At 32.6% G+C, this 24,565-nt stretch overlaps 4 protein-coding genes across 9 annotated transcripts; 3 read left to right on the forward strand and 1 right to left on the reverse strand.

The window, feature by feature from the left end:
* Nucleotides 1-2,358: 2,358 nt before the first annotated feature.
* LOC113866376 (bZIP transcription factor 11-like) lies at nt 2,359-3,803 on the forward strand. Its single transcript, XM_027501275.1, has one exon. It carries the CDS (start codon nt 2,929-2,931, stop codon nt 3,370-3,372), a length of 444 nt encoding a protein of 147 aa, XP_027357076.1. The 5' UTR covers nt 2,359-2,928; the 3' UTR covers nt 3,373-3,803.
* A 3,642-nt stretch (nt 3,804-7,445) lies between these two features.
* On the forward strand, nt 7,446-12,794 carry LOC113864758 (inositol-pentakisphosphate 2-kinase-like). 2 transcript variants are annotated; one of them, XM_027498828.1, is made up of 10 exons: nt 7,446-7,666; nt 7,743-7,858; nt 7,935-8,144; nt 8,310-8,457; nt 9,045-9,085; nt 9,285-9,395; nt 9,602-10,198; nt 10,587-10,785; nt 11,144-11,290; nt 12,387-12,794. In XM_027498828.1, the coding sequence occupies exons 2-8, from the start codon at nt 7,757-7,759 to the stop codon at nt 10,743-10,745; spliced, it is 1,368 nt and encodes a 455-aa protein (XP_027354629.1). In that variant the 5' UTR covers nt 7,446-7,666; nt 7,743-7,756; the 3' UTR covers nt 10,746-10,785; nt 11,144-11,290; nt 12,387-12,794. The 2 variants fall into 2 exon arrangements, with proteins under 2 accessions (XP_027354629.1, XP_027354628.1); XM_027498827.1 differs by lacking the exon at nt 7,446-7,666 and having other exon boundaries at nt 7,679-7,858.
* A 2,183-nt stretch (nt 12,795-14,977) lies between these two features.
* On the forward strand, nt 14,978-18,642 carry LOC113865245. Of its 4 annotated transcripts, none has more exons than XM_027499675.1 (5): nt 15,102-15,275; nt 16,058-16,125; nt 16,249-16,578; nt 17,351-17,382; nt 17,493-18,619. In XM_027499675.1, the coding sequence occupies exons 3-5, from the start codon at nt 16,254-16,256 to the stop codon at nt 18,441-18,443; spliced, it is 1,308 nt and encodes a 435-aa protein (XP_027355476.1). In that variant the 5' UTR covers nt 15,102-15,275; nt 16,058-16,125; nt 16,249-16,253; the 3' UTR covers nt 18,444-18,619. The 4 variants fall into 4 exon arrangements, with proteins under 4 accessions (XP_027355475.1, XP_027355476.1, XP_027355478.1 ...); XM_027499677.1 differs by having other exon boundaries at nt 16,066-16,125; nt 16,246-16,578; XM_027499676.1 differs by having other exon boundaries at nt 16,066-16,125.
* Nucleotides 18,643-19,505: 863 nt separating this feature from the next.
* LOC113864642 (26S proteasome regulatory subunit S10B homolog B) lies at nt 19,506-23,310 on the reverse strand. Of its 2 annotated transcripts, XM_027498600.1 has the most exons (10): nt 23,138-23,310; nt 22,528-22,647; nt 22,277-22,413; nt 21,968-22,129; nt 21,701-21,787; nt 21,528-21,614; nt 21,307-21,444; nt 20,149-20,340; nt 19,973-20,071; nt 19,506-19,876 (listed from the first exon to the last, which is right to left on the reverse strand). In XM_027498600.1, exons 1-10 carry the CDS (start codon nt 23,235-23,237, stop codon nt 19,802-19,804), a joined length of 1,197 nt encoding a protein of 398 aa, XP_027354401.1. In that variant the 5' UTR covers nt 23,238-23,310; the 3' UTR covers nt 19,506-19,801. The 2 variants fall into 2 exon arrangements, with proteins under 2 accessions (XP_027354401.1, XP_027354402.1); XM_027498601.1 differs by lacking the exon at nt 20,149-20,340 and having other exon boundaries at nt 19,547-19,876.
* Nucleotides 23,311-24,565: the final 1,255 nt, after the last annotated feature.

Consider the following 24,565-nt stretch of genomic DNA (forward strand, 5'->3'; position numbering starts at 1 on the left):
ACCGTCGCCAGCTACAATCACTAACCTGACTTTAAACTTTATGGCAACTATCGTCATGGAATGCATTAGGACATTATGTGTATGATTGAGCACTTATAAATTTTGATTTAAATTAACTTCATTCGTATAATTAACTGTATTTTAAAAATAAATTTGTTAAAATATTAGCGATAGATATATAAAGAATAATATTTAGCTCCAAACTATGCATCAAGTAATATTTAAGTGACATTTAGAAAACATAAAAATTTAAGAATGTTAGCTCATTTGTCAAATACACATTTTAAATAATAAATTTACAAATTAAAAAGCAAATTAATATACTTTATTCTGTTCTGAATGCGTTTGATAATTTGATTTTTTAGTGAAGAATGGTGGAATTATCTTTAAGGTCGCACACCTACCGAATATAGATTATATCTTTGTATAGTGATTGCTCTCCCAATTTAATAATGCAGCCATTGTTTTGGTTTTGGCAGTACTCTGGGCATTCATGCCCGAACTGCTTTCAGTGCTCAGGCCACTGTTCATTTTTAGTGTTAGCTTCACTCCCATTACTTTCTTTCTTTTTGGGAGTGGTGCCACTTCTCACCATCGTCAAAATTCTTGTTCATGTCTATAAAGCCTATAAATGTTTAACATGCTACAAATATATAATTAGAATATTCCTTGTAGAAGTTAGCATAGATGTCGCCTTATGAGCTAGTTTTTAGATTTTAAATAAATTATTTTTAACTATTATTATAATTATATGATATAAACTGTAGTAGGAAATAGTGTAAGATTAAGATCACACAGTGATGTGACCAATAACAAGAAAGTCTTATATGCACATTTATTTTTATTTACGAACTAATTAAAAGAACACGAGGTTGAAGTAACTTTCACGTGCTAGTCAGTTCAGTTGTTCTCTTCAATGAAAATGTTTTGATTTCAACTTAGCCACCGACTCTCCTTTTCATACAATTATTACATTAGCTTTTTGCGATTTGTCTATGCCACCTCCACCCTTGCCTCAATCTATTCTTTTTTATTTTTAATAAATTCACACAATTCGAATTAATTAAAATTTAAACATCAACAATACGAAAAGAAATAAAATTTAATTAAAAGAATTGGAATAAATCATTTTTTTTCTGTTTTTGTTCCCCCTTCAATGTTAAAATTAAAAAGATATTTTGTAATTTGTGAACCATGCTGATTAAATTGTCCTGATATCCCATTTTAACTCTCATTACCTTCTTTGATATTTATATGTATAATAAAACATTACTTGTATTATTCGTTCTTGCAAACCAAATAAAAGACCTTTTCTTCCCTCACTTCTCTCTAACTAAAATAAATAAATAAAGGAAAATCTTTACCTTCGTTTTTCATTTCACTGCCTACTCATTCTTTGACCAAACACACTCTGAAGTCCACATGCTTAATATTGTTGGGAGGAGTCGTATAAATATTCTAAAACTTATAATAATCGAAGAATATTGTAAAAATAAATAAAAATATTTTGTATGTAATTGTTTTAGAGTATTAGCAGTTTCATTTAAATATTTTGTTAAATTAATGTCATTTAATCTAACTATTAAATTTTCTCTTGGTTTGTTTTAGATTATTTTGAATGCAACGTCCAATTCATTATTGTTTGTTATATTCTTTTACAATATTATATTGGATTGGTTATTCAATTCTTTTTTATAGACAATGCAATAAAATAAAACACCACATACATGATAGGTATAGATAAAAAAATAATAATCTAAATATTAAACATCCCTTCAAAATAAGTCATAACGTAGTCCAAATTATAAACTATCAGTTAAAAGAGTATTGAAGATTCTTCTTATTTTATCTTTCGTTTCTACTGTCTACTATTTGTCAAAACTTATTTTTTGATATAAAATAGAATTTCTATATATTAGGAAAAATTAAAAAGAAATAAAATAAAATAAAATAAAATTTAAGAGATATAAACCATTGGGTGTTAAAACGATTAAAATAATACGATTAAGAAAAATAATGTAATGTAGATAATTTTTTGAAGTATTATTAAATTTACCAACGATAAAAATTAGCACGATAAAAAATATAGTAACTCATAAATTACATTAAATTTATTAAGTTTTTAAAAAATGATTAAAGTAATAATTTATTAATTTCTAATGGTTAGAATGCTTCTGTTCTACCAAACCTTGGAGGAGATTCCGATGCTTTTTGCTTTTTCCACCGTTGTCTTCCATCCTTAATTTACTTTTCCATCTTTTCTTTAATATCTGTTTTCTTTCACTGTCTCTCTTTCTGTCTGTCCCCGTCAACCCCTTCTATATATTCCTCCCTACTTACCTATACCACTTCCCCTTCTCTTCCTTTATCATTTTACACCTCTTCAACTTCTATCTCTTAGTTTAATTTTCCGTCCTTCCCTTGTTAATCTTTGATGGGTGTGGTTGATTTCGGAATTTGACCCAAAACCCATTTCTTTTTGTTGGTAATCTATATCTGAGGGGTACTGATTTTGCTCTATGCTTATCTCTCATTAAAAAAAAAAGCTTCTTCCTTTGAATCTTGATTTCTGAATATCTGTATGTTCATGTTTCACATTAATGTTTCCAGTTCTCAGTGAAATCCTTCGTTCCGGGTTTATGATCAATTCCTCCTTCAGGCGCAGGACCCACTTGGTTCAATCTTTCTCTGTTGTGTTTCTCTACTGGTTCTATGTTTTTTCGTTAATCTCCACTTTTATGTCACATATTATTATGTAACTTAGTGATAAGTATATGTCCAAGTCAGGTGTATATTGTTAGCGTTTCGGGGTCCTGCGTCTTTATTAGGTTTAATTTTTCATCTTAGTTTTTGCAACTGGAATAAATAAATAAATTAATAAATTCCCACGAGACAGTCTCTCTTTTTTGGGTCTCGGTGTAATATTTCATGGCCTCATCAAGTGGAAACTCCTCCACGTCCACCAAAATTCAGAGCTCAGGCTCTGAGGAAGAATTGCAGGTTCTGATTGATGATGAAAGGAGGAACAAGAGAAAGCAATCAAATAGAGAATCAGCAAGAAGATCTCGGATGCGGAAGCAGAATCACTTGGATGATTTAACGAAGCAGGTGTCACAGCTCACAAAGGACAACAGGGAAATTCTGACGAGCATAAACATCACCACACAACACTATCTGAATGTTGAGGCAGAGAATTCGGTTCTGAGGGCCCAGATGGGAGAGCTTAGCCAAAGGCTTCAGTCACTGAATGATATCATCAACATCATCAACAACACAACCACCACCGGGTCCTATGAAAGGGATTGTTATCTAACAAGTGCACAAAATTTCATGAATATGCACTGCCTTAACCAACCCATTTTTCAATGGTGAATTTTCTCGGACAAAAGAAGTAAAATTGTGTGTCCATTGTTTGGTTGGTGGTACTTTGTTCTCTTGGAGTTGCTTCTTGGTGGAGTCAATGAGTTAGTAAAAAACTACATATTGGTACAGTTCTTAGGGTGGGGCAATATTAAGTGGGATATACATAATCAGAACTAGTGAAGTGCTTAATGAAAATGACATGGTGCCCTGCTCCTTTGTGTTAGGTCATTAGTACTAATCACTCTTGTCCAATATTGTGGAAAAAGAGATTTCGGTGAGAGTGTCTAGTGCAGTTTATATATGTTGTTAGTGTATCTATGGTGTGTAATGTGTTTGCTTTTAACAAGGGACTTGTTATTGTTACTTTTCATTTTATTTATATAGTATGTATGTTACTATTGAATTATTACTCGACGATTATTTGATATTTTAAATTCAATAATTTTAAACTTATAAAAAATATTTGATTTTTAATATAAAAATTAAATTTGACGCACAATTGTTTGCTGCAGTTTTATTTTCAGTGATTAACACGTAGATGTAAAATAATTGTGTTAAAATATTTGCAATGTAAAAAACTATTTTAAATAATAACACACATCGATTAATATATAAAAAATTTACTTTATTCGGCTTATAAATGAAACTTAAACATAAGTAGGCTAGTAACGCTCGAACGTATAGTAGCTTCAACATAATCTTTAGATTTTGCTATTAAAAGAGCACTCCAGCCTTGTCACTTTTACATGATATGAAAAACAGTTAGTTTTCAAGCGAAAATCAATTGTGTGAGAATCAAAATATTACTTAAAAGAATTTATTTACAACAACCACTGATCGTATTTTTTAATTTTCAAAATCCGTTGCATTGGCGCAACAGAGAACCAGATAGATGGTAAAATTTATGGATTTATATACAAAATTATTTTAGCACTTGGAGTTTTTACTCATTTTATCTTGACAATCTAGTATAAATTACCATGCTTACTAATAATTTATAGTTTTACTTTTTTTTAAACAAATTCTTTATAATTTAATAATAATATGATATTTAATATACATGTACAATATTTATATGAATTTATTAAGTTTATACTATATCTTAATATTATTATATTTTTTACATTAACATATTATATATGGTTATTTAGTATTTAATATGACTATGAGACGAAAAATTTCATTATCAACGTTTTTTTTTTGTCAAATTATCAATGTGTTATTAGTTTTTTTATTTATTTCTTATTTGTTAACATCAACGTTTAACTTAATATAAAAAAATAGTTTAAATAAATAAAAATCCAGAAAGTTATAGAAATTTGTAGATTAATGGTCTAATCTGGTCCACTGCTGACCTAACTCGTAAGAATCAATAAGATTTTGAGTTAGGATGAGTTATACGAAATTAAAATCGGGAGTAAAATTGAGTCAACATCGTGTATTGAGATATTCTTGCTAGTCCTTGGATTTGGCTCATTTTGATGCCTCTTGTTTTTTGTCCTGGAGATAGAAAGAGAGAGCTTAAAGGGCTGCAACGTTTCGTTTGGATAATTAACCATTTTTGAATTTTGGACAGCACAACATCTTCTTCGTTTGTTTGTTCAAAGGCAGGCGCAGACCACAGAATCGCTAAGCGCACCGGAACCGTTGGTTTTTAGCGCCACTTCTTCACTGCCCGACAGCTACTCAATAACATCGCTCCAACTCTCTCATGTTTTGACAACCACCACATTTGGGGATTAATTATTTCAAAGTTAAAAAAATAAAACATTTGATAACAGTATACAATTTAAATCATTTTTAATATATTTTAATTATGCTCAATTTTATTAAAAATTATTTATTTTAAATTAATGGGCACTAATCTTATAATGATGATCAGTAATCACCAGTCACCACTTGTTTTAATTTGTAATTCAACATGCGAGTTTGGTTCATATGTTTAATATATATATGTTTTACCTTTTCAAGAGATAACCCGACTTCAATTTAATGATGCGAATTAAACTACTCAGCTTACTAAGATCTTGTTAGAATGGTTCAGTTTGGTTTTGAGAAAGATTTACAAAACTTAAATTAACCATAATTATTAAATCTGATTCGATTATTTTTCAAATAAAACTAAACTGATTTATATACTCTTTCATTACATTGGAAAAAAGTAATTGGCATTATTTAATTGAATTTGATTGGTTTCTGTGTCCTCGTTTCATCTGTATTTTAACTATTTTGTTTTATTGATGAGTAATCTATTATTACACGTGGTCGATCGCTAGGTTTATTAAAGAAGTAAAACAAATTTTTGTCAGCCATATTATCGATGAGATGATCAAATTTTGGGGCGTAGCTCTGTAACGAGAGAACATTCTCATATGATTTAACGTGTAAGTTCTTTTTTAATAGAATCTCAGTTATTCATTAGATATTAGAGAGATAAATATAAAACTTACATGCAATATTGTCTTACAATGTTTTAATATGAAAATAATCATTACTGTTCAATGCTGTGTTTTCTTCACGTATCATTGCATTTAATTGATCTATGCTTCTAATAACCAACCAACTGTAGCATATGAATCATACGTTTTATTCTTTGTTATGATTGTGCTCTATTTATTCTTGACGATCATGAATGAATATCACATGACAAAACTGAAGTGACATTGCTAGCCAAAGAAAACCCCTCGCTCCTCGTATCACATTTTGAAACATGGCAAAAATGGCCTTGGTCCAGATCTTTTGTTTTTGTTGCATTTCAACAGAAAAAAAAAAAAAAACACGAACGAAAAATTATGAATAATTTTATTATTTGAATAACTGTAAATTAATATTGTACGTGATATCATATATTATCATTTTAGTTTAATTAAAATATATTAATAATATAATTTTCATATTAGTATTCATCATAAATAATTAATAAATTTTATGTTCAGTAATTTAAAATTATATTTATTGTGTATTGTAATTAATTAATAATAACAAATTTTTTACACCCACAATGCATTAAAATTAAATTTGTATAGAGACATCTTTAAAATATATTTTAATTTAAAAAACCTAAAGGCATCTCTTCTTAATAATTCAAGAAATAATTTTTGTTACGAAAACTTACTCCGTCAAAATAAAATAAAAATTGAATTTATTTCAATATGTATTGTTACTTGAAATTAAATTAAACGAAACATCTATTTTTAAAAACCAAAATATAACTCTCTCTGGCATACTGGAAGTATTTATCACTTACATTTTGCTAGAGCCCTCAACAATAATCCACTAGGTGAGTCAATGCTCCTTTTAACTTTGTACTCAACCCTTAACAATCCACCAGGTGAGTTAATGTTCTCTTCAACTTTGTATCACTACTTATTTTTTCAATAATACAAATGGGTTTTCACTTTCTGGAATGGAGTCAACCATGCCTCAATGAATCATTCTGAAAGTCAACTCCACCAAGCTTCATAAGCCTTCTTCTTTAACCAAAATGAACGAGCCTTCTTTTTTAATCTTCATCAAGAATATTTAGTTGAGGAAATTCAAACAAATTATTAACAAGTACCGTGAACTTCTGTAGAAAAGCCGATACAGACTCCTATTATATCCAGAGCACTAATTTTTCGAGGAATTCACGCCCGTAGGGTATACTTTAGTCTGAAGAGCTTTATTGGCAATTTAAGATTCAGCCACTGAAATTAATATGAAGTTTAACGCAACGAGTGCAGTTAAAAGTTTAAACTACATAAAACGATGAGTTAATCAAATGTTAAGATGTAATCGAATCACATGTAAGAAATAACATATGATTGACTCATATAATAATTGATCATCTTATTCCTTACCATTTTCTTTAGAGAAAATTTATAAAGGTTGATGTTTCTTTTAATTTCATGTGATGAGAATTAATATAATATAGTAAAAGAAATTTTTAGCTCAAATGGCAATAAATTGAAATTCCAGGGTTAAAAATAACAATCATGTCCAATTTATTTCTAAAAATTAGTGAAGTAGTTTCAATGTCGTTAATGTGTGTATGTTTGGGATCCAAATGTGGTTGAAATATTGAAATTAGGCAATAAGAAGGCAGAATATTATGTTGGGTTGTTAGGGCCATACTGAACGGTCCACATGAAAGTTGTGTGTAAATTAGTGGAGTTATTTTTTATCTTCAATTGGATCGACCAAAATTGTGTAAAATTACTAAATTTTATGTTACAGTTAAAGCAACGTGAAGGATCTGAGCCGCAATTACTGGAAGTGCGGGCAGTAGGCACCTGGTTTCCTCTGTCTGAATTATAGTTCTTAGGTATTTGAAATTCTTTCTCTGATTGATTTGGAGCGTTCGATGAAATGCTTGAACGATCATCGTCGTTTGATTTCAGGCAAACGTTGTTGGATGGAGGTGATTTTAAGGGAAAATGACGCAGCAGAGTGGGTTTACAGAGGCGAAGGAGCTGCTAATCTTGTTCTCGCCTACACCGGATCATCTCCTCCGTTTGTGCGTTCTTCTTTCTATTCTCAATTCTCTGTATTGAATCGAATTGAATTGTTTAATGGTGTTTGTGTTTTGGCAGATTGGGAAAGTAATGCGCATTCGTAAGGCTCCGAGGAATGGCGCAGAGGCTATGAGTAAGAGGAGCCCTTCTGCCATGACTGCGCACGAACGCCTCCTCTGGAAAGATGTTCATCAACTCATTTCATCTCCCGACAATGAAATTGCATGCCAACTCTTCGTCCACCACGTTATGAAGCCATTGCTCGGTTCCAAATTTGTTGATGCTGGGGTATCTCTTCTCATTCGTCGATGCCTTTTTTAATACTTCACCAATGGCAATAGTAAACAATCATTTCTTCAAAATAAGCTTAAACAAACCATGTTAAGATGTTATGTAAGTGAGATCGTTAGATTTTCATCTCTCATTCTCACTTATTCTTTGATGCTTTGTTAGATGCTTGTTCGGGTCTCCAGGGAATTTCTTGAATTAGTTGAAAAGAATGTTATTTGTCAACGACCTGCTTGGAGAGTTGATACAGCACAGGTCAACATGCATCGCGATTCTGTGCTTCTCATGTCTGATCATTCACTCTTCACTCATGGTATTGAGGTGTCTCTGTGGACTTGCTTCTAGCATCTTAGTATTAGTATGTAACACTGGACGTTCATCACTTCATCGATTGAACCCTCTTTTCTTCTTCAGTTCAAATAATAATTGTTTTTTCCCCTTATACATGTAAAATTGTGGAATATGCAGCCTATGAACCTTGTGTTTCTTTCAGTTAACATTTTATATTACCTTGCTGAGAATCATCTATCTGTAGAAGTGAGAGAAATTAGTATGAACCTTAGCTACTGGCTACAGTGCATGATTGGATGCCTCGGTTGGGTCAGAATACAAACATGTGCCATATGTTGTTGCAAACTTGCAATATATGCAAACTGTTAGTGGGAGAAAAGTAAGGTAAAGTGGTGGAACAGAAACCGAACGTGCTATTAACCTTTTAAGTATGCTATTTTGCTGCTTAATCTTTGCTCAAACAAGAAAACCCTAATTTATGCCCCCTTTCATTTTGGATGTTATCCCTTGTAATATTCGTTTAGTAAATCCATGATTTTAGTTTTCTGACTCCACAACACATCTGCAAAACAATTGAAAGTTCTGTTGCAAGCTCCCTTTTCATTTCAGGTAACCCAGGATCCATCCCCTGCATATCTGTTGAGATAAAGGTATGCTCTCCATTATGTCATACATTACTAATCTTTTGGTTGCTTGTTTCTTTTTTTGCACCCTTGTTCAACAACTACTTAGTTTAAACTTATAAATTTTAAATTGATAGTCAACTTTTGCTCCCCCCCCCCCCCCCCACACCCCCAACTCGCTCTTTCGCTTGGTGTTAACATTTTAAGTATTGTTTCGAACAAGTAGCCCAAATGTGGATTTCTTCCTCTTTCAAGATTCATATCTGAAGGAACTGCTATCAAAAGGAGGATAACTCGCTTTCAAATGCACCAAGCTCTGAAATTGCATCAAGGAGAGGTACGCCATACACAAATTTGACCTTTGATGGTGCTTCAGTCAGTTGCTGCATTGTGCATGGCATACTTCTTCCGGTCGTCATATCATTTAGTCTCATAATTTAATCTGTTGTTCTGTTGATGGATGTTGTTATAAATTCACTTAAATATATACTATGTTTTTTAACCCTTAAATTTGAGATATAGGTTTATCCATTATGTTTGCAGATATCACTGCTAAGTGAATACAATCCACTTGATCTGTTTGCCGGATCAAAGGAAAGAATTCGTAAAGCTATCAAGGATCTCTTCACTACACCTCAAAACAATTTCCGTGTATTTATGAATGGCTCTCTCATATTTGGTAGTCTGGGAGGTGGTGCAGAAGATACAAATTTTTGTATTGCTAAAGCTTTTGAAGATGCACTTAAATCTGTCTTTCAAGCTGATGATGGTCTATGTACAGAGAACTTGCTTACTCTTGTTGCTGAGGCAGTGCAGAAATCGGGAGTCCTTGATCGGCTCCTGGAGGTTCAGAAACTTGATAATGTTGACATAGAAGGAGCCATCCATGCATATTATGACATTACTTGTCAACAGTGCATGGTATGCAGAGAATTGAGTGAAGAACAACTGAAAAGATATACCTCTTTGCATTCTGCCTCATTGGATTCAAGCTTGAGAATTGTAAAGGACTACCTGATAGCAACAACTGCAAAAGACTGCAGTTTGATGATATGTTTTAGACCAAGGAAAGAGGGGGATTCTGGATCTGTATGCAACAATGTATATCTTGAGAGTACTAAGCAAACCTTCGATTTCAAGGTAGGAAGGCCTTCACAATTTTATTATTTGTTTATTTATTTTGCAAAGTTAGAAAGTGCATTGCATGATTTATTTGGGAATGGTGTTGGTTTTCAAAAGCTGCCATCCTGTAGGTGCGGTTAAAAAGCTACTGTAAAAGGTCTTTCAGGAATTTGTTTGATAAAAATGATATAAAATCTTCTGTGAATTACACTTCAATAAAAACAAAAGTTGTTTTTCGGTACATCAACTCATTCTAAAATGGATCAGTACATCTTCTGTGAATATGACAGTACATTATTTCCACTGTTAATAATTCTATTCTCTTTATCTTTATAAAACAAGATTAACAACTGTAATGCTTGTTACATCTTATATCTTAGTTTAACCGCAAGTTGATCTATATTAGGTATATTTTATTGACTTGGATTTGAAGCGAATGAGTAAAATGGAAGAATATTATGAATTAGATCAGAAGATAGTGAGCTACTACAAAGAAATGGTCAAAATGGATCAAAGAAGAAACTCACACACTTGCAAGCATCACAAACAGCACACTCAGATTTAGTAGGCTCTGTTATAAGATGCACTTGAGGAAGATTGCATTGGTAAGTATGAGCAATTTGATAAACACTATTCTATCCTTCAGAAGCTTTTTGTATGCAAATCTTAAATTGGAAACTTGTATTGCGCTTCATATAACCTGTTCCATGCATTTCGACTTTCAATTTCTGTATATTATAAACATACAGATTTCAAGTGCTTTTAATTATTAGATAATTTTTCATCATGTTGTTTCAGTTTCAAATTTTATGCTTAAGAAAAGAAACTATGTTGTTAATAATATCAGATACCTTCTGTTCTAAATTAGTTCCACTAAATTATCTTACAGTAACTCTCAGAATTAGTTTTAGCTTCGCAAACTTCATGATCATTGTTATCTGCTAACTTCCCGGTGTAATGCAGTAAACAGTACTCAGAATTCGGCAAAGCAAAGCCAATTGTAGACCGTGACTTCAGCTCAGATCTGATTTTTCCTTTGGTCAGCCCTTTTTGGCCATGGCTTGACTGATGATGTGTGTGCTGTACATTGAGTTCGTGAGCCGTTTCAAGGTTTTTACTCTCTCTCTCTCTCTCTATTTTCAAGGCACTCTCCCTTATTTGTTTATTATCTTAAATTCGAGTAATACAAAAGCGAAGATACATCAATAAGCTGGATTCACAGTGGATCATGCTGTTTCCAGCACGGTTGCACATTCCAATCAAAGTTCGTCTACTCGTTTAACAATTTCATGTGCTATTTTGACCAGGATAATTATTTTTTTGTTTCAAGACTTCATTTTCTTTACTAATTACAACTTTGTAGACCAGTCCTTATGGAATATTGATATATCATAAACCTTGGATTGATTGAACCATCTGTTTCTCACTTCAGGTTAAGTAATATTAAAAATAAAGCAGTCACCACTACAAAGCCTGTTGATATCAGAAATTGATGCTTGATATGGCTTAAGGAAAATGCTAGAGATCATGAATAGCCTTAGCATACTCGTTTCCAGAATGAGCTAGCTTGCTATTAAGCACCTTCTCCTCCCCCATCTAACTGACTCTTAGATGTATGCATTTTGTTTTGGGCTGAGTAAATGTTGTCTTTTGGTAAAATTTGGTGAATAGCATTGGGTATTTGGGATTAGGGTGCATATAGCATGGATTTGATTGCAGTCTGTTATTTCTCCTCTCTTCAAGTTGTGATTTCTGTACTCTCGAGTATTTGTTTACTGAGAACAAAAATCTAGGTTGAACTGAATAATTGTGCAATATAAGTACAGGTGAAGCTTGTACTTCTGAACGTATTTCTGCATTTTGTTCACTTTGGGAGGGCATAGATTCGGAACACGGTGAACAAGATGTGCTAACACCGATGGGGAATATGTGAGACAATACTTTATCGTAGTAAATCATTCTTGTTCTGGAATTTGTAATTATGAATTCCCAATTGCTGTCTATTTTTCAGATTAATGATGTAATCGTACACTACTTTCACGCTATAGCATTCTGACACTGTGAAATTATGACGCCACTTCTAAAGTCATTTATTATCCTTGCTTGCATGCTTCAGTACTATTTACGTTTTATTCATTTTGGTTTAAGACTTTCTCTGCTTGTTGTTGGGAAGTACTAATATTTCTGACGGACTTGGGTATTGCAGAAGACTCAAGCGTCAGTAAAACTGCTCAGTTCATGGTCAGGCAAAAGGAGATGAAATTATTTGTAACTTGTAAAGGCATTACTTCCATTGTCCTCGACGGGTCTAAGATCACGGTGACAATGATTGGCGAAGCCAATGCGGTGAGGATCAATCAAGGTGAGAAAAATCAGAAAATCAGCCGGAATTGAGTAGAGGCGCTCCCGGGGAAAACATGATGGGTGAGATAAAAGGTGCTGCTATATTGTGAGAGATGCAATGTATGCCATGTGATGAATATGGTTAATAGTTACTGTTCCATTATTGTACCATTATCAATCTTTCTCTCAAGCAAAATAATGTATATGTATTATTTTATTTTATTTTTTCATAACTTGTTTTTAAATGGATATTAAATATACTAAATATGAGAATCTGTCCCATGTCCAGTGTTTTCTTACCTAATGCTGGGTATTGAAAACTGCCTCAGCATCGGCAGGAATCTAGAATCCAAAAGTTAATTATCATCAACATAAGGTAACTCAGATGTGGTCTTGTTGTAAGTACAAGTGCAAGTAACAGTTTTTGTGAAAAAATCTAGATATGTTATTTTAGTAAATTCATAATTTATGTATGCCTTTGTATTTCATTGAATTTGAATAGTCAACTTCATTGTATTACTTTAGGGGGGAAAGTGCCAATAAAAAAGAGGTTGATTCAAAATGAAAAATGTTTGGTGGCAAAATCAAAATATAAACGTGAAAAAAAATAAATCAAAGTACAATTAATTGTAATTAGAAAATCAAAATTACATAAATATGAAATGATTTGTGTGCTTGGGTATAATTATTCATCTCCAACACCCAAACACAATAAAACACTGTTCAAATGAAGTCTAGTTCTCTCTGAAGAATGTTATTTAACATCATCATGCTTTTAAATAGAGACACGACCGATGTAATTTTTTACATTATTACACACGTTATACTTATGTATAGTTATGGGGAGAGAGAGTGAGAGAGAAGTAATATGAGACCCCCACTGAACACACGAGTTTGGTTCATATGTTTAATATATATATGTTTTACCTTTTCAAGAGATAACCCGACTTCAATTTAATGATGCGAATTAAACTACTCAGCTTACTAAGATCTTGTTAGAATGGTTCAGTTTGGTTTTGAGAAAGATTTACAAAACTTAAATTAACCATAATTATTAAATCTGATTCGATTATTTTTCAAATAAAACTAAACTGATTTATATACTCTTTCATTACATTGGAAAAAAGTAATTGGCATTATTTAATTGAATTTGATTGGTTTCTGTGTCCTCGTTTCATCTGTATTTTAACTATTTTGTTTTATTGATGAGTAATCTATTATTACACGTGGTCGATCGCTAGGTTTATTAAAGAAGTAAAACATTTTTGTCAGCCATATTATCGATGAGATGATCAAATTTTGGGGCGTAGCTCTGTAACGAGAGAACATTCTCATATGATTTAACGTGTAAGTTCTTTTTTTAATAGAATTGTTAAGATGTTCGATATTGGATAGGAATAGACTAAGAATATTACTTAAGGATTAAGGTAGTTTTTTTTAATAAGTTAGTTTTTAAAAATGAGTTAGACTCAAATTTAAATATTAGCCTATTCACATATGTATTTGAATTTACCTGTGAAGATGTCCAATTTTAAGCGTGAGAGGGGAGTGAATTATACTCAAGTTTTTTAATAAGAATCTCACTTATTTATTAGATATTAAAAAGATAAATATAAAATTTACATGCAATATTATCTTATAATGTTTTAATATGAAAATATATGAATAATTTTATTATTTGAATAACTATAAATTAATATTATACGGGATATCATATATTATTATTTTAGTTTAAATAAAATATATAAATAATATAATTTTCATATTAGTATTCATCATAAATAATTCTTAACTTTTATGTTCAGTAATTTAAAATTATATTTATTGTGTATTTTAATTAATTAATAAAAACAAAGTTTTTACATCCACGATGCATTAAAATTAAATTTGTATACAGACATCTTTAAAATATATTTTAATTAAAAAACCTAAAGGCATCTCTTCTTAATAATTCAGGAGATAATTTTTGTTACGAAAATTTACTCCGTCAAAATAAAATAAAAATTGAATTTATTTCAATATATATTGTTACTTTTTTAAAAAACCAAAATATAATTCTATCTGTCAACAAAAACGAGAGAAATTTTTCGTTCTTTTCATTTTTTTTTATTTTGAATTTTATACTCTGAAACAATTAAGTCAATTTTCGTACATATAATATTGATATAATAAGTAATGACTGAATGAAAAAGTATACAAGTGTATTTTAATTAATTTTTATTATAATTATTATTCATAGGAATATTTATGTATTAATTTATAAAAATAAAAATAAGAAACTGATAATTCAAACAGTTTTATATTAACTGGAATCGTAATAAATTTGAATTTAAAATTAAATAAGTTTCAGTGAATAGAGGTTATTGAACGTTAGATATTAATAGGAATGGGTCAAAGATGAAATGGGGTGACTTTTTTCTGATAAAAATGAATGGAGTGTAAAGCAGAGATAGCAATAGCAGGATTGAAGATTTGAAGTTGATTGATATTATTTGTATGAAAAAAAGAAGAGACAGAAAAGAAATAATAAAGGCGGGGAAGAGAAAGATGATGTATTCAACATCCTCTGTCCGCAGTCTATGACCTAACTCCGTCATAACGATTGAAGCTCAACTCTTCAAGCCTTAAACAGAGACTCCACGCCGTTACCCAAAATACCGTAACACTCAGAAGACGAAGACGAAGCCGAAAATGACTAATTGCAAATGATTTCCATTTTTTTCTCCGAAACTACAACCTTTGATTTGAAGAGGTAACATTCCTTCTTCATGCTCTCTATTTTTAGGACTCTATTAATTCACTCTCTTTAGAGCACTTCAAAACCCTAGTTTTTATTTTTTTTTAAACTCCTTCTAATCTCACGCAAAATTACTGCCTCATTTTGTGCATCTATGGATGATTCGTTCTTCTTTAAATTGCAAACCTTTCGTTTTTTTTTTTTTATAATATTTATTGTTGATTTTATTAGTAAATTTTTATTTGTTTTTGGAGAGTTTCATGGATTTTTTATGTAGGGAATCGAGCAGTTCTCAGTATTGGTTTTGGAGTGCACTTCTGTGTTGTGCTTTCGACTGAGTGAGTGTGAACATTTAGATTCCTTTGGCAGTGACCGAGTTAGGTTGTAACTGTTTTTCATAGTTTATTGGGTAATCACTTTTTCTATGGTTGATGGCAATTAGAAAGTTTTGGTGTCTGTAGAGGGACGTGTCTCATGACTATCATTTTTTTACCACATACAGTTATGTGCATTAGAGTTTTTATTACCGTGTAGTTTCTAGGAGGGTGTGAGTGGTGTGCAGATTTTGGTTTGGGACTTTTGCTTTCTACCACACGTCTTATGGATAAAATTATCAGTTAGCAATCCCAATACTGATGAGTGAATTGTGGAGTTAACCTTCCCTTCCCTACTCCCAACTTGTCCGTCCAAACATACCCTACAAATTCAGGCCGTAAGGAGGTTCTTAATATTTTCTTTCTAATTTGCATGTCATGGGTGCAATAGAAGTGCTTTCTAACATTTGAAATATAATTTAGTAGCACAGCTTTGAGATGATTAGAGTGTGCTTTTATTTAGAGCTTTGGCCCCTTGTTGGAAAATTGAGGTGGCTCTGATTTATAATTGAATGTGTTTTCTTCATTACCTGTTCTTTAACCTACCTATATATATTACTTGGTGATTAGTCTTTGTGTCTCCAAGTTAGATTGACTGTCGTGTATGTCAGCAGTTATCATGGGATCGGCTTGTTGTGTTGCTGCGAAGGATCATACTATTCCCAACAGAGCTGGAGGTGAAGGCTTACATAGAAATGCCGTATGCTCACCATCATGGAGTTTCCGATGGGATAGTTGGGGCCGTGTTGCTGGTGAAATTGAGGATCCTTCCTCTCATGCATCTCACAGAATCAGCAGAAATGTCAGCATGGAGTTAAAATTAAGTTCTGAAAGAGGCACTCTATCTGATGGGGGGAGTACCCTGGAGAATTCTGTAACACCAATGTCTCAGAAGTCCCCTGTTCGTGAGCATTTGGTTACAAGTCTGATGACTCCCTCTTCTGGTAAATCTTAATTCGGTTGTTCGTTTGTGGATTTTACTGGAACATTAGCTCATGACAATTTAAAGTACCCCAATTTTTTAAAGATTTTGCGACTGGACGAATTCTTTTGGCTATTATCTTTAGATTTATTATTCTTACTTCCTTAAGCTTCACATTTCCAACTGAGGCAATAGGTAAATTTTTGGTTAAGCTCTCTGGCCAAATTTGACTTTGGACCTTTTTCCTGTCTACCTTTCACTATACTCATTAATAATGATGCATAGTAGTGGTTTCTAGAAATTTCTCAGGTCTTTTAGACTGGATAACTTCACCCTCTAACTGACAAGGGGGTGTGAAGTAAGGATCAATGCAAGTGTGGCTTGATCATCAATAGGTTTCTTTCTCTTCACTGTTTAAGGGTGGGGTTGTGCACTTGCATCACTTCAAAGCTCCTTTATCAATTATTGTTCTTTTTATATTCATTTTTTTAAATGAAAAACCCACTTTTTCATTCTTACTCGTCTAGATTTTTCTTCTTTTATAATTTTATTTTGTATGCAACAGATCCTTCTTTCAAACCAGTATTCTTTATATCATGTATTGCCTTTCTCTTTGCTTTTACTCTGCTGTTTGTTTCCCATCTGGTATAAGGTTTTCTAGTATGGCTTGTATAGAATGATTGCACGCGTTGCTTCACATTATCCAAGTAATTATGCTCCCTGGTTCCGTGGTTACTGCATTTTTTTGTTCAGGCATTGATTTTTTTTGTTCTACCTCTCTGTGCTTGTTGCAGATCTATCCTTGTCAAGTAATTGCTCTGCAGTGGTGAGTTTTGAACTGCTAAATTTGACACATAAGAACTGCCTAGCATCTTAATTACAAACCTTTTATTGTGTAGCACTGACCTCAGTCTTAAGCTATACTTTTCTCTTTAGGTGAAGACTCTGATTGAATCATCAGAGATTGCCGAGTCTTCAATTCCAAATCTTTCATTTTCAATACCTTCAGTTTTCTCAACACCTACAACAGATCCAATGCCTAATCATAATTATCACAATCTTCCTAACTCAACACCATCCAGATGGGCTCATCGCTCTCCAGGACACCCGCTGTTGCGACAAATTTCTGATAGTCGGATTCTGGGTTTGAAATCACCTGACAACTCAATGTCTGAAGGAAGGCCATCGTTTGTACTCTCCAATTGCAGCAATGATATAGCTACAGGATCCCAATGTGGGTCATCTGATGGCTGGTCTATGCGGACCTTTTCTGAGCTGGTGGCTTCATCGCAAAAGGAAAGGTGGTCTTTTGACAGTGAGTATTTAGGTTCAGGTCGTCACAAGATAAGTGGAACTAGTGGCAGGTTTTCGTATTCTCCCTCCATGGATTTGCAATCTTGTGGGGCTTGCTCCAAGCTCTTGACTGAGAGATCTGCGTGGAGCAGCCAGAAATTTATTGCCAGCAGTGACCTCTCAGTTGTTGCTGTACTGGTTTGTGGTCACGTGTATCATGCAGAATGCTTGGAAACTATGACATCAGAGGCAGATAGTTATGATCCAGCTTGTCCTATTTGTATGGTTGGAGAGAAGCAATTATCAAAGTTATCCAAAAAAGGTCCTAGAACTGAATCAGAGATTAGGGCCAAGAACTACAAGATATCAAGAAACCGAGTAGTTGACAGCTACCTAGATAGTGGGTTAGATGTTTTTGATCGCCAAAAAGATATAGTTTCAAAAATGGAGCCAAGCTCCAGTACGAGGAAGAGTTCATTTGGAAAGCCCTTCTTGAGGCGGCATTTTTCATTGGGAACCAAGTGGAGCCGTTCCCTATCTGTGAATGATTCTGCCAGGAAGAAGGGCTTTTGGGCGAGATATCGTAAAGATTGAGCTCTCCTACCCATAGCTGTTAGTCTCATCAGCTCTTTAGTTATACAAGTAACATCAAGAAGTTAGTTTAATATTTTGTATGCAGGCTAGCTTTACTAATAATTCTATTTTAGATTTATTTTAAATTGTTGACTTGTCGCCAGATGTTCTCACCATGTTAACGGAGTTCATATTAATTGTATGAATGAAGCGTCTTTCGGCAAAATCTCAGCCTACGCAATGACTAACGCAAAAATACATATAAACAAATACACCACCTGTATTAAAATGCTTCGCTCGCATATTTTAACTTAGTTAAATCTGGTTGGCAAAAAAAAAACTACTTTAAATGTGGCCGCTGAACACAACCTGCTATAGATTTCTGTGCTTGAGGTACCAAAATTGATACACGAGAGACTAGTGTATGTTTCATGTATTCATAGCCTAGATGGAATAGAAAATGAAATCCCAACATTCGACGGTATTCACGCATTGTATCAGCTTATAAAATGAATTGGAATCCAGAGCAAATTAAAATAATAATACGTGACATTATTTTAAATCGATGCAGATTTGGCTTTGTTTTGGGCTTAAAAACGGTTATTTTGTGCAGGCCTTATGTTAGAGTTTAGTTTTTTCACGACAAAAGAGGGTTACAAGCTATGTGTCGCTATCATTCTCTGTTGGCCTATTCTGATGACAGAAACACCCGACCCTGATAGTTGCCTTGTCAAGAGAAGTTCTTGGGTACAGCACTATTATAATGAAAATATACTTACTTTAATTAAATATAGACAAAAACTACCCAAAGTAATACAATAACGTATATTATAGAACTTCTATCTAAGCTAATTGAAATTGTGAAAAGTTTCACATATCCATTTTTGAATTTATGAAGTCAATAACACGGCCCGTTATTCCTCCATTCGTCAGACATCAAACACGTGACAAATTGTTTGAGAATGTCTCTGCATACTAACATAATATCTAGAAAAGCGTAGTCATAACTAACAAGGTTAATATTCTAATTTTTTTTTTCTTTATATAAAAATAATCAATAAATTGGCAATAAAGTAAATATGTAAAAATAGAAATTTTAATTTTTTTTATATAAAAGGTGCCAAGGCCTAGTATAAATATGTGAGCCGCACTTCTACAATCCAGAAACAAAAAGAGGAACAACGATAATACAAATCAATTGAACATCCATTCACTGTTTGACAAGTTATCCTTCCAAATTTAGAATGTGGACAGCACAAGTCACAGCCCAAAGGGGACAACACACTTAGCTTTACGAATGAATAACTTGCACAAGGTATTTCCAACTCGAGATGCACTGCCTCGATATCCATGGCTCTGCAAGAATTTTGCAGTAGATTCTACTCTTTACCAAAATCAGCACTGTAGTGTGCACTAGATTCAAGTTTCTTTGCCTCGTTCAGTTTCCTAACAGCCTGCAACCAAAGTAAGAAACAAAATAATCCCCGTAAGTGACAAGGTAGAACCTTTGTAGATCAATACAAAGAAAAGATTACTCCTAAACAGCTAACCTTCATAAAATCTTCGTGGATCACGTAATCACGCTCTGCACGAATTGCTGCCATTCCAGCTTCCGTGCAGACATTTCGAAGATCAGCCCCGTTAAATCCCTGTGCAATTTGCAACAGGCAATACATCAGACACGTATGAACAATTAATTAAACCAACCCAAGCCACCTGCACTCACCTCTGCAAGCTTCACAACTGCTTCGTAGTCTATTTCACCGTGCTTAGCAATTCCAGCAGCATGAATCTTAAGAATTTCCATCCTTGATTGTTCATTTGGCAGTGGAATTTCTATTTTTCTATCCAATCTCCCAGGACGCAGGAGAGCAGGGTCAAGTACATCAGGTCGGTTTGTTGCCATTATCATTTTAACCTATGACAGAAATGTAGGCAGCAAAGTCATAAAAAATCCACCATTAGAGTTTTGCTTAACAGTCATTTGTAGAAAAAATAATTACCATATCCATAAGAATACATAAATGAGGAAAGGTCCAATGCTTTTACATTATTTCCATTTGAATTATATCACATAAAAGAATGAACTGTCAAATAAAATACTCCATATCTTAAAAAGAATGTACAAAATTGGTTTTCAATTTACAACTACAATGTCACCAAAAAGTAAAGGCCATGAATAACGGTTCGTTCAATTGTTTAATAAATGATCAGTGCAGATTTCATTTGTAAATATTCTGATTCATGAGACAATTGACAATTGCATCTTTTGAAATTCAAGACATTAGAACCGATTCAATTAAGTAAAGTAACCATCTGAAAGAGTTAGGCATATGAAAAGTAGTTTACAGGCTTGTCCTCACCAATTTACTCCCTCAAAGCATATTATCACTCTTGCAATCTCATTTTTGCAAAACCATTTGCATCAAACTTCCGCACACACCAAAAAAGCAGGGGAGAAGGGGAAGAGATGGGGCATGGGTTATAATGGACACCGGTTAATTTTACCTTCCTACTGAATGAATATAAATGTTTTATTTGATATATATATAGCTGTATCCATCTCATAATTTTTTAAAAATAAATCTATTTGATTACTTGTGCATCATATCATACTGGATATTTTCATTTTTACCAGCATAACACAGTTTGACAAGGGAAAAATAATAAGATAAATGAATTGGAATTATTACAGGAATATCACAGATTTACCACCCACTACCTTCACATAGTAATAATAATAGTAATAAATAAATAAACAAAGACAAAAGCAGAATGTTCCTTATCCTTGGGAGTTTGCAATAAGGGATCAATTTTGTAAAATAACGTCCGGTTATAGCTTTTTTTAACTCAAAGATAAATCAAATTATGGAATAAAATATACCTTCCCAAGTTGATCAAATCCATCAAGTTGATTAAGCAGCTCCATTAGTGTTCTCTGAATTTCACGATCTGCACTTGTTCCCTCACTGAAACGACGACCACCAATGGCATCGATTTCATCCATAAAAATGATGCAGGGCTAATCACAAAGTATAGAATTAGAATTACTTTCAATAAGCATATATAAACCTATATGAAGACAACTTAACACAAGTATCTCACCTGGTGATCACGTGCATAACCAAACATCTCTCTTATTAACCTGGCACTTTCTCCAATGTACTTATCAATAATAGCACTTGAAACAACCTACATCATAGTTTAAGGCAAGATAAAAATATATTTAACAAGGAAAACTACACAACACAAAAGTGATAAAAGAAAGATAATCTGACCTTTAGGAAGTTAGCATCTATATTACTGGCAATTGCCCTGGCCAACAATGTTTTACCAGTACCAGGAGGCCCATAAAGGAGAACACCCTGAAAGATGAGAATTGAAAGGATGCTGATCAAATGTAAAATTTAAAAGCGAGGCTATTAAAAAACACATTTTCACCCAAAAAAATGTAGAAATTCAGATGACAAGAGCTTTTAAAACGTGGATTTACACTAAGAGGTTGGGGACTAGAAAGTGCACAAGTGAAGCAAGCAGTTAATCACCTTTGGAGGTTTAATTCCAACCCGAAGAAAGAGCTCAGGATTCATCAGAGGGAGTTCAATTGATTCCCTCAATTCCCTGATCTGATCAGATAACCCACCAACAGCTGAGTAACTGACATTACCGGGATCTTCATGCAGCATATTGTAAACCACTGGATCAACCTGGCAACTCAAACGACAGAGACAATAGTGACCAGAAGGGATAGAAAAAAGTCTGATGATTTGCAGAAATGAAAAAACAAAGTAGATAGCCTATAACAACACATTCATAAAATGAAATATTAGGAAGAATAAACTGCAATGAATTACTTCTCGAGGAAGAGCACGCATTATGGTGAGTGTTGTCATGTCAAGAACCACTCTTGTCCCAGAAGTTAATTTTTCCTTATCCACTTTACTACGGCAGCCAACCACATATCTGGGACCGCTGCTTGCTTTAACTATCACTGAGAAAACAATAATAAACAAATTATGTAACCATTGATTTACTCTTAAGTTAGTATCGATCAGGAAACAGATGGGATATCATTCAAGTATGAAAATAGAAGGACACAAATTACAGCGTTCATTGTCAAGAGGCCTTAGAACTTCGCCAATGATCTGCCCAACACTTTGAAGAGACTTCAAATCATCTTCAGTTTTATTGAACTCTTTCTTTGAAGCTCGCAAATTCTCCCTGACTGCAATATGACATTCAAACCCATAGTCACCGAGCTCGTCTATGAAGATTCAAGTCCATAAATTGACCACGAAAGGAAGTTGTTGTGCCATAATAAAGAATAATTTGAATGAAACTCATCTTAAAATCATAAGATAAAAGGATTTTTTTTTTTAGAATGGTATGGGGCTAAAACAGATTGTGGTTTAGTCATCAACAGTTACGCCCCTGTCGTCTCTGACCAAGAACTTAATCGAGTTTTCATTGCTCAACCAGGAATTAACTTATTAAATCGAACGAAATGATCGCAGTTGATTTTAACTATAGATCCAGTTCATAACATTGCCCTAATTTCCAGAAACAGATGTAAAATAAAGAAAAATAATTTCATCTCTCCCAAAAATATAAAACCTAATGAAGCAGTGTAATAATCAATGATTACAAAACCCTAAAACTATGAGCCTTTGCAGAACAAGTAAAAATGAAATAGATGGAGAAATGGAGAGACGAACCGGATCGCACTCTGGATTCCAATTCCTTGTGCTGAAGAAGTTTCTTTCGATAATCTGCCACCGCATTACGGCGTCGTACGGCATCTTCTGCGTCCGTCATCGTGGTTACACAAACTGGCACGCTCAAGCAATCCTCGAAGACTATCGATATTCGAAGCACAAAACTTATGTGTCATGTTATGTGGGCTTTTTTATTTAAATAATACATTTTTTAAAATAAATTCTTAAAATAAGGTTTATGATAAACTATTTTTGTGTCTGGGACTTTTTTTTATCAGGTTGGCAGTAGTATCGCACATGTATAGACGATAGTAAATTTTTATTATTATTTTAATAGAGTATCATTCCAAAATTACCAATACTATACTAGACACAGACACTTGTCAACACTGCACGAGTACCGGACAAAGTGAAACGATAACATATTTTTATAATTATTTTAATATATTATCGTCGTCCAGCATTCGAAACTCATATTTTTTTAATCAATTTTAATACTATCGTTGCAGATTAACCGATACTCAATATTTCAAAAGTAACGAAAAATGACTTATAACTCAATTTTAGAGAGCGGTTCAATTTGAACCGCTCTCTAAATATGACTTATGAGAGCGGTTAAAATTGAACCGCTCTCTAAAATTGATTATAAGTCATTTTTTGTTGCTTTTGAAATATTGAGTATCGGTTAATCTGCAACGATAGTATTAAAATTGATTAAAAAAATATGAGTTTCGAATGCTAGACGACGATAATATATTAAAATAATTATAAAAATATGTTATCGTTTCACTTTGTCCGATACTCGTGCAGTGTTGACAAGTGTTTGTGGCTAGCATAGTATCAGTAATTTTGAAACGATACTCTATTAAAATAATAATAAAAATTTGCTATCGTTGCGATACTACTGCTAACTTGGCAAAAAAAGCTCCAGACACAGAAATAGTTTAGCATAAACCTTATTTTAAGAATTTGTTTTTAAAAATGTATTATTTAAATAAAAAAGCCTGTTATGTGTCGCATTTTTACCACTAACCCTATCTATTTAACTTTGAATTACCGATTTGTCTTAGCCCCAAGTCTTATTTTTGACGTAAAATAAAAGACGATAAAGAGGTGCTAAACTGGGTATTTTAAAAATCAGTTTGATCATAGCCATAATCAATTTTATATGTACTAAGAAGGTAACCTATGCAATGCACGTATAAATTATTATTGTATAGTATAATATTATAATTAATAATTATAAAATAAAAAATAATTATATAAAATATTTATAATAATATTTAAATTATTTTAAATTTTAATATTAATTAATATATATTAATATTATTACTAATAAAATATTTTATATGTTATATAAAGATTTATAATATACTTTTAAATATTTATAAATTAACTTTAAAAGTAAAAGGTTTAAACTCAAATATA

Source organism: Abrus precatorius, unplaced genomic scaffold (assembly GCF_003935025.1).
Source record: "Abrus precatorius isolate BTA unplaced genomic scaffold, Abrus_2018 Scaffold4, whole genome shotgun sequence".
Lineage (NCBI taxonomy): Eukaryota > Viridiplantae > Streptophyta > Magnoliopsida > Fabales > Fabaceae > Abrus > Abrus precatorius.

What these genes read in the sequence shown, in the direction of transcription:
- LOC113864642 (XM_027498600.1), bottom strand. Translation starts at nt 23,237, where the DNA reads ATGACGGACGCAGAAGATGCCGTACGACGCCGTAATGCGGTGGCAGAT. An exon ending in TGCGTGCTCTTCCTCGAGAA is followed by an intron (nt 22,130 to 22,276) that starts GTAATTCATTGC and finishes TTGAGTTGCCAG; the next exon opens with GTTGATCCAGTGGTTTACAA. An exon ending in CAGTTGTGAAGCTTGCAGAG is followed by an intron (nt 20,072 to 20,148) that starts GTGAGTGCAGGT and finishes CAAATTGCACAG; the next exon opens with GGATTTAACGGGGCTGATCT.
- LOC113864758 (XM_027498827.1), top strand. Translation starts at nt 7,706, where the DNA reads ATGAAATGCTTGAACGATCATCGTCGTTTGATTTCAGGCAAACGTTGT. An exon ending in CCAAATTTGTTGATGCTGGG is followed by an intron (nt 8,145 to 8,309) that starts GTATCTCTTCTC and finishes ATGCTTTGTTAG; the next exon opens with ATGCTTGTTCGGGTCTCCAG. An exon ending in GCATATCTGTTGAGATAAAG is followed by an intron (nt 9,086 to 9,284) that starts GTATGCTCTCCA and finishes TCGAACAAGTAG; the next exon opens with CCCAAATGTGGATTTCTTCC.
- LOC113865245 (XM_027499674.1), top strand. Translation starts at nt 16,254, where the DNA reads ATGGGATCGGCTTGTTGTGTTGCTGCGAAGGATCATACTATTCCCAAC. An exon ending in TCTGATGACTCCCTCTTCTG is followed by an intron (nt 16,579 to 17,350) that starts GTAAATCTTAAT and finishes TGCTTGTTGCAG; the next exon opens with ATCTATCCTTGTCAAGTAAT. An exon ending in CAAGTAATTGCTCTGCAGTG is followed by an intron (nt 17,383 to 17,492) that starts GTGAGTTTTGAA and finishes TTTTCTCTTTAG; the next exon opens with GTGAAGACTCTGATTGAATC.
- LOC113866376 (XM_027501275.1), top strand. Translation starts at nt 2,929, where the DNA reads ATGGCCTCATCAAGTGGAAACTCCTCCACGTCCACCAAAATTCAGAGC.